Source organism: Propithecus coquereli, unplaced genomic scaffold (genome assembly GCF_000956105.1).
Source record: "Propithecus coquereli isolate 6110/MARCELLA unplaced genomic scaffold, Pcoq_1.0 Scaffold57, whole genome shotgun sequence".
NCBI lineage: Eukaryota > Metazoa > Chordata > Mammalia > Primates > Indriidae > Propithecus > Propithecus coquereli.
Genome location: NW_012151618.1, coordinates 2648179 through 2655483, shown reverse-complemented (window position 1 = coordinate 2655483; position 7305 = coordinate 2648179). Strand labels below are relative to the sequence as shown.

At 34.4% G+C, this 7305-nt stretch overlaps 1 protein-coding gene across 1 annotated transcript in view; it reads left to right on the top strand.

Annotated features, from left to right (window-relative positions):
- Window positions 1-7305, top strand: part of WDR72 (WD repeat domain 72) — a 266498-nt gene that overhangs the window by 31883 nt on the left and 227310 nt on the right. Inside the window, 3 exon segments of the mRNA XM_012658023.1 lie at window positions 3511-3652; window positions 4000-4245; window positions 6396-6616. Coding sequence (XP_012513477.1) covers window positions 3511-3652; window positions 4000-4245; window positions 6396-6616 — 609 coding nt within the window.

Sequence of the window (7305 nt, the reverse complement as noted above, 5' to 3'; positions counted from 1 at the left end):
TCCTGGTAGAGAGTTGAATATATAATTGTGAGCTTGTTACTTGACTGAATTATGTTTTGACACTCTAAGGAAGCCTGAAAATTTAAGCAGTTATTTTATTTCAGTAGTTACCCAAAGTGTTTTTTTTTTAAACCTTTGGACTTAGTCATCAGTTAATTATCAAAAAATGTATTTCATGGAGACTGTAAGAGTTTTGAATTATTGATGTGTCAAAGAAGGAAGCATGCTACTTTGTACAGAATGATGGTTTGCTTAATTAGAGAGCATAGCTGGTGGTAATCCTATAGTTCAGTGATTCTCTCTTTAACGTATCTGTGAGGTTTTATTGCAAAAACTTGATTAAGAAGCTATCAGCCAAAAATTAGAAGCCCAAATGCCACTGGAGCATTGGCAAACTTTAGAATTATGGCATGTGTGAAGAGTTGTTTCTAAAATTATTTGTGGGCAGCAGTAGGGCCTTGTTTTGCTGTTGATCACAAAAGCAGTATTGTGGCTTACTCAGAAAGGCATATTTAGTTATTTTTTAAAGAATGTGCTTTTTCCTTTCTGTTAGCTTCAGACTGCATTTTTAAAAAACACAGTTTGCCCTTAAAGCCAAATATTAATATAATATAAATCTTGCCCTAAAGGAGTAACTAGGAGCTTCTAGTTACTGCAAATACCAATGCCATACATAACCACAAGGACAAAGTATAACAATTTAAAAAAATACCCTAAAAAGTACTAATCTTATGGGAAGTTTCCTTGCTTTGTTTCTCAAAATATGAAGACATAAACTTATATGTCTTCTTCCAATAATTCTTGTTTAGACAACCACAGTTGTTTCTGTATAGTAGAAGTAGGAAGTGCCTAGAAACCAGTGAAATATGATTAGACTAATTTGAAACTGGAAAAAAAAAAGCTGCTCTATCCATCCTTAGACTCTTACTTACCCTTTATCCAAGGAATAAAATGAAGTCAGACATTTTCCCCATTTTTCAAACATCACCAGCATTCACCAAATGTAAGAGTTCTTAGTCTCTCTTGCAGTTAGGAGATAATGAAGACATTGTGGTAGGGTGTGGGGATGAATTTGATAGATACAGTGTGCTGTGAAAAGGGCACCCTATAAACATGTAGTAGTGGCTTGACTCAATTTTTGGAGTGATACCATAGAATTTATTCTCAAGGTTTAACAGGAACATGTTCTCAGAGTTACCATTTGTAATACCTGTGAACATATCTGCTGATGGAGTTGTAAGAATAAGAATGGGGACTCACCTTTCCTTCCTGTAGCTATCTGAGGATCTCCCTGGCCTCACATCACAGCTGGTAATTGCTGAGGCCTGTGGCAGGGCTTCTGGCTGTTGAGATGAGGAACTGGTCTTCCCAGAGCTCCCGCTGAGGAGTAAGGCTGCCATGCTGAGGTGGGAGTAGCTGGGAGAGAAAGTCTGTGGGTTGTAAATAAGGAATTTGGGTGCAAGATGTAAGAGTCATGACAATAATGATAGATAGATAGATAACTTTTATTGAGTGCTTATTATTGGCAAACACACACACCACCTCATTTACTTCAGTTGCCACCAAGACCTCAGTTTCAAACTGATGTTCAGAGACGTCAACTCCCAGGCTTTGAACCCAGGTGGCTTAGCCCTAGAGTCTGGAAATGGGTTTTTAGAGTGAGTTAAGAATGGTTATATTAATTGAATAGGGACCATTTTAAGCACCTTTACCTACTCATTAATCTATCTGCACAACAGTCCCGTACAGAGGTGAGGTAAGTCGCCTAAATTAAGTAACTTGCTCTTTTAATAGAGCTAATATGTGGAAAAACCAGGATTTGGATTCCAGCAGTCAGCCCCGGAGATTTCACTCTTAATGACTGTATGTTATTACCTCCTGGAGGATGAGTACTTCCTGTGATGGGTGCTGGGCACTGTGATGGAAAATCAGAATTCGTATGGTAAGGGTTTGTGAGGGGTTCTCAGATAAATAGCAGAACTAAAGAGGGAATTATTGGGAAGCCTCAAGGGGTGGTGTGGCCAAGGGAGGGGGGCAGTATGGGAGGTGAGGGCAGAGGGGATGACGGCAACAGGGAACCACAGGGGCAGAGCACTGAGCTGGGGAGAGATGTTCCACCACCAACTTGACTAAATTACCAGCCTCTCAGAGCTTCATTTTCAGATCAAAATAAGGAGAGAGTTGGAATAATCACTTCTAAGATTCCTAAGAGATTGGGAGAGTTTGAGTAGCCAATTTAACCAGATTTTATCAACATCATTTCTAATAGCTATAAAAATCATGATTTTGAGATCTGTAAGACCCCAAAGTGTCCTCTGAGTCCAAAAAAAAAAAAAAAGAGAGAGAGAGAGACATTTATTTAGATAACTGCCTTCATTGCAACTGTTTTCTGTGATGCTCTGATTTCTTGAGATTGTAGAAAATTGTAAATATCTTGGTTGTATGACCTTGGATTTGTTTCTTATTTTCTGTGTCTTAGTTTCCTTATTTCTATAAAAGGGATAACAACAGTATTTACTTACTTCACAGTTTTGTTGTAAGGATTAAGTATAGCAATATTTTGGCCTTTAATATTCTCAGAAAATGTATTATAGAATTTTTCCACTAATACATCTAAATCTGGACCTTAACGCATGTATTTTCTGAACTAGGAACTGTCACTTTCCTAGACTTCTTTAATTCTAGCACCAGCAGTTGGCTTTCTTTTTTGGATGTCTTTTATTTGTATATCAAAAGGGATTTTTGCAATCACAATCATTTTGATCTGTTGTGCATAATCTCTGTATACAAGCCTGCCTAAAGAACAGCTACCCTGCCCTGAGGTACTAGGGAGTGTCTAGATGCATTCACTAATGAAAGCGTGTCTTTAAGAGCACTGATACTTGATGTTCATACTCTGCATTAGCTAAATCATAAATTATATGTATATAAAATATATAGTAGCATGTATAATGTATAATACATTATATATATGTGTATAGTAAATTAAGGAGTCATTTTTCTTTGTAGCTACTTGGGAAATTTGAAATCAAATATGTTAAATCTGAAAAATGGTTAACAGAAAGTAGAAAGCATATTAATAACACAAAATTACCTTACAAATTTTAGTGTTTGCTATTTGAACTGCTAGTTGGAACTGAAAGGAATGTAATGAAATCAGGCCTCCCTAGTGGACAGTATTATACTCAAGACATGGGCTTGTGAGTCAGAATTATTGCTTTCTGCATCCTTGTGTTATACATACATATAACACGGTCAGCAAATGTTATATACTCTTATTAGCACTCTGAAGTCTAGCTGATGACTTTATTTCTTGTTTTATAAAGACTTTTTTCATCCTAAATCCTAGATTATTTCATTTAATTTACTTGAAAAGTTTGCAACAGTGGGAAATCAGTTGAAAAGATTTAATTCCGCTCTTCAGTCTTGTTCCTCCGTTTAAAAACAGTGGCCATCTTTCTATAGTTAGAATATTTTTAACATAAAGGTTCACTTTTTGTTTTGGAGCAGAGCTGTGCCTTTGTGATGGGATACATCAATGAAAGGAAAGAGCCTTTTTATAAGGTACTTTTCTCTGGAGAAGTCTCAGGAAGAATTACTTTGTGGCACATCCCTGATGTTCCCGTATCCAAGTTTGATGGTTCTCCTAGAGGTAAGACAGTTTCCATATCCAATCACATGTCTTCTGAGAACTACTTTGTAATTAACTCAGTGTTTTTCTAAGTAACATGGGGCTACAAACGAGAAAAATTTTCTCTGTACCACTACGTATTAGGTGCCAACATAAAAGCAGGTGTAAACAGGAAGCATATAGATCTTACACAACAATACAATCAATGTAATTCAAATTAACATCAATTAAACATAACAAGGGATGAATGTGGGACAGGCTGTTACACCATATTCATAGTTTTGAGGGGAGGGCGCCTTGATAATGTTTTTCACATCTATGATGAGTCGATAAACCAAATTTTCCTTCTTTGTGTGTTTTCCTTTTAGAAATACCAATAACTACCACCTGGACTCTTCAAGATAATTTCGATAAGCATCATACCACGTCACAAAGTATTATTGACCATTTCTCCGGGTTTAAAGATGGGGCCGGAACTGCGGTAGTCACTTCATCAGAGTATGTTCCAAGTCTTGATAAACTAATCTGTGGCTGTGACGATGGGACAATTATCATCACGCAGGCTTTGAATGCTGCCAAAGCAGGACTTCTAGAAGGCGATTCTTTGTTAAAAGGTCATTGAACTTTATTTGATCCTATTTATTTAATTTATCTAAGGTGCGATTTTGACAAGCTGCACTAAAGAAGACTCGGAGGCCTAAATATTTAGCTGGCATTTGCTGATAAATTTGTACATAGTTTAATGTTAAAGTAAAACATACGTATAGGTTTTTTAAAAACTCAAGCAGAAGGTTTTATTAATACAAAGAGAAATAAGTTTCTCTCCTTACTTGATCTTCCATTTACCTTCACCAAAGTCGACTGCTAGTAGTAGTTTCTTTATACCCTTCTTGAAATTTTCTGTGTGTATACAAGCACATACCAGCATAGCAGTGTACATTCTTTTAATTATATTGCACAAATAGAAGCATACTATACACACTTCACTAAAGTGTCCTTAAACAAATCTTAATAAAATATCTCAGAGATCATTCTTTATGAGCTCATTTCAAATTATTAATAATAATTAAATTTTATTTTTAAAATATCTACTATTAATTGGTATTTAGGTTTTCTACTCTTTAGCTACTATGGGCAATGTAGAATTGATTATCTTTGTACATATATGTGGGTATAGCTGTAGTAATAATTTCCAGGAGTAGAATTACTGGATCAACATTTGTGTTTTCAATTTTGAAAATATATCTAAAATCTTCTGTAAAGAACTTTCATCAATATTCATGCATTTCCCCTAAATAGCCTATGAAAATGTCTTTTCTCACAAAACTTTGCCAACTTCCTGTGCTATTTTAAAATCTTTGCCGACCAGGAGATAAATGATATCTTCCTGTTTTAATTTCGATTTCATTGTTATTGAAATGGTATGTGTTCTTATATATCTTTGTGCCTTACAGCAACAAATACCTATTAAATAAAGACTGTTATACAGTAAATCATCTTATGTAAGGGAATGGGGGTAACTGAGGTTTTAGGATTAAAAAATTTGTATATCATTTTTAAAAATTATATGAATGCTACTATTATTAGAGTATAAGGTCCTTAAGAGTAAAGACTAAAATTTCATTTCTTTAAAAAAATCGTACATTGCCTTCTATTGTTCTCAGCTTACTTTGGCTACTTAGTAAAAGTTACTGATTTGTGCTTCAGTGATTAACTGAAGTAGGGAGTAAATAGCAATGAACTAAGAAGTAATGTACTGGCACACAGCTAAATGGCTGCTGTTAAAAGTTAGTGAAAAGGCTAAGACATAGCATTTTTTTTTATCTAGGCTGATTTTTCCCAGTATCCACAAAACAAGCAGAAAAATACATTTGACTCGTAGCATCCGAGTTAACATTTATCATAGTTTGTTAGGAGAGATAAAATAAGGATGCGCCTGATGGAATAGAAGTATCTAAAATATAATAATGATTCTTTGGGATTTAACTTCAATCTGAACAAAGAGAGTTTGTGGCTTATGGTCCTCTCCAATTTTGGGGAGTGTAGCTAATAATGAAGGAAGAAGCAGTTTGGTGCGGGGGAAGAGTAATGTGTCAGTAGTCCTGTGTTCTAGCACAGCTGTGACTTGAGGTGCACGCGTGCCTACCCAATGCCACGCAGAGTGCTAAGAAGTATAGACATTTTCTTATTTATTTCACACAATAGTTGCGTCTGAAGTAAGGACTGTTATTATCCCAAATTTTTAGATGTAACATCTGTGGTTTAGAGGGAAAAGGAAACTTGTCCCTGGTGTCACCTCTAGTAAGTGATAGACTCAGGAAAAAAAAAAAGCAGCTATGCTCTTGAACATTATAGTTTGCCTTTTCACACTTGGATGCACGTCACTTAACCTCTCTGAGCCTCACATGCTTTATCTGTAAAGCAAAGGGGTAGAGCTAGATAATTTGTGGAGGCAAAATGTGTAAATTGTTTGTTCTTTTAGAACAGTGTTTATTATTTCATGGCACCGGAATTAGTAACTTACTAATATCCTTAAAGAATTAATAGACTATAAACAACCAACTTCTATGCTTCCTCAAAAGCATAGTCTGGCTTCTGATGAGGCACTTGCCTTTTGAGATGGTCTAAGGGTTGTTCACTAATTTTCTTAGCCAAGTGCATTATATGCAATTTCCTCATGTTAAAAATTTATGAGAGAAAATCTTAGAACTATTTCCTGAACAAAAATAACTTTTGTAGTATTTGGTGTTTGGTTGTTTTTCAGATTCCTCCCCTCACAAAGTTCTCAAAGGACATCACCAAAGTGTTACTTCATTACTTTATCCACATGGTCTCTCTTCAAAATTAGACCAAAGTTGGATGGTGTCTGGGGATCAAGACTCATGTGTCATCTGGTGGGATATCTTTACTGAAGAAATTCTGCATAAATTCTTTTTGGAAGCTGGTCCAGTAACAAGTCTTTTGATGTCACCAGAGAAGTTCCGAGTAAGTTAAGACAAAGAGTAAAACATAACCCAAAAATTTGAAAGTTATATAACATTACAGAATACTTAATAAAACAAGAAAAAAATAACCCACATTGACATAGAAAAGAAAAACAATAAGTTATATGTACCCATAATACAACTGGAAGATTTATATATATTAATATATCTTTCTAATATTTTTATATGAATTATATTATTATAAGATGTAGAAAATTTGGCTCTAACGTGAAGTTAATTAATTCTTAGCTTTACAAAAGCCATGTAATTATTTCACTTTAAGTACTTACACTTTTATCTTTTTCCCCTAGTTCTATATCTTAACTTTTAATGGAGTTTTTAAAAATAAAAGTAATAAATGCTCAATACAAAACAATATAGGAATCTATAAATTAGAAATTAAATTTTGTCTTCAATTATTTCTGTTTGTAATAATACTGATAAATATAGTTACATTTTCTTTTTTTAAATGGATTTTTTGTTTGATCATTTATTTATTGAACAAATAATGAGTTTTAACAAATTTATGAGCATCTACTTTGGCCTGAGCAAAATGAAATAGCTTTAGGTATAATTTTCTCATAAAATGTCAACTTAAATTCAGCTTTGGTAGAGCTGATGTTTCAAATATGAACAACCAAATTTTGAGTTTCCTCTATAATAAAAGCACATAGTAACACAGGTAACACG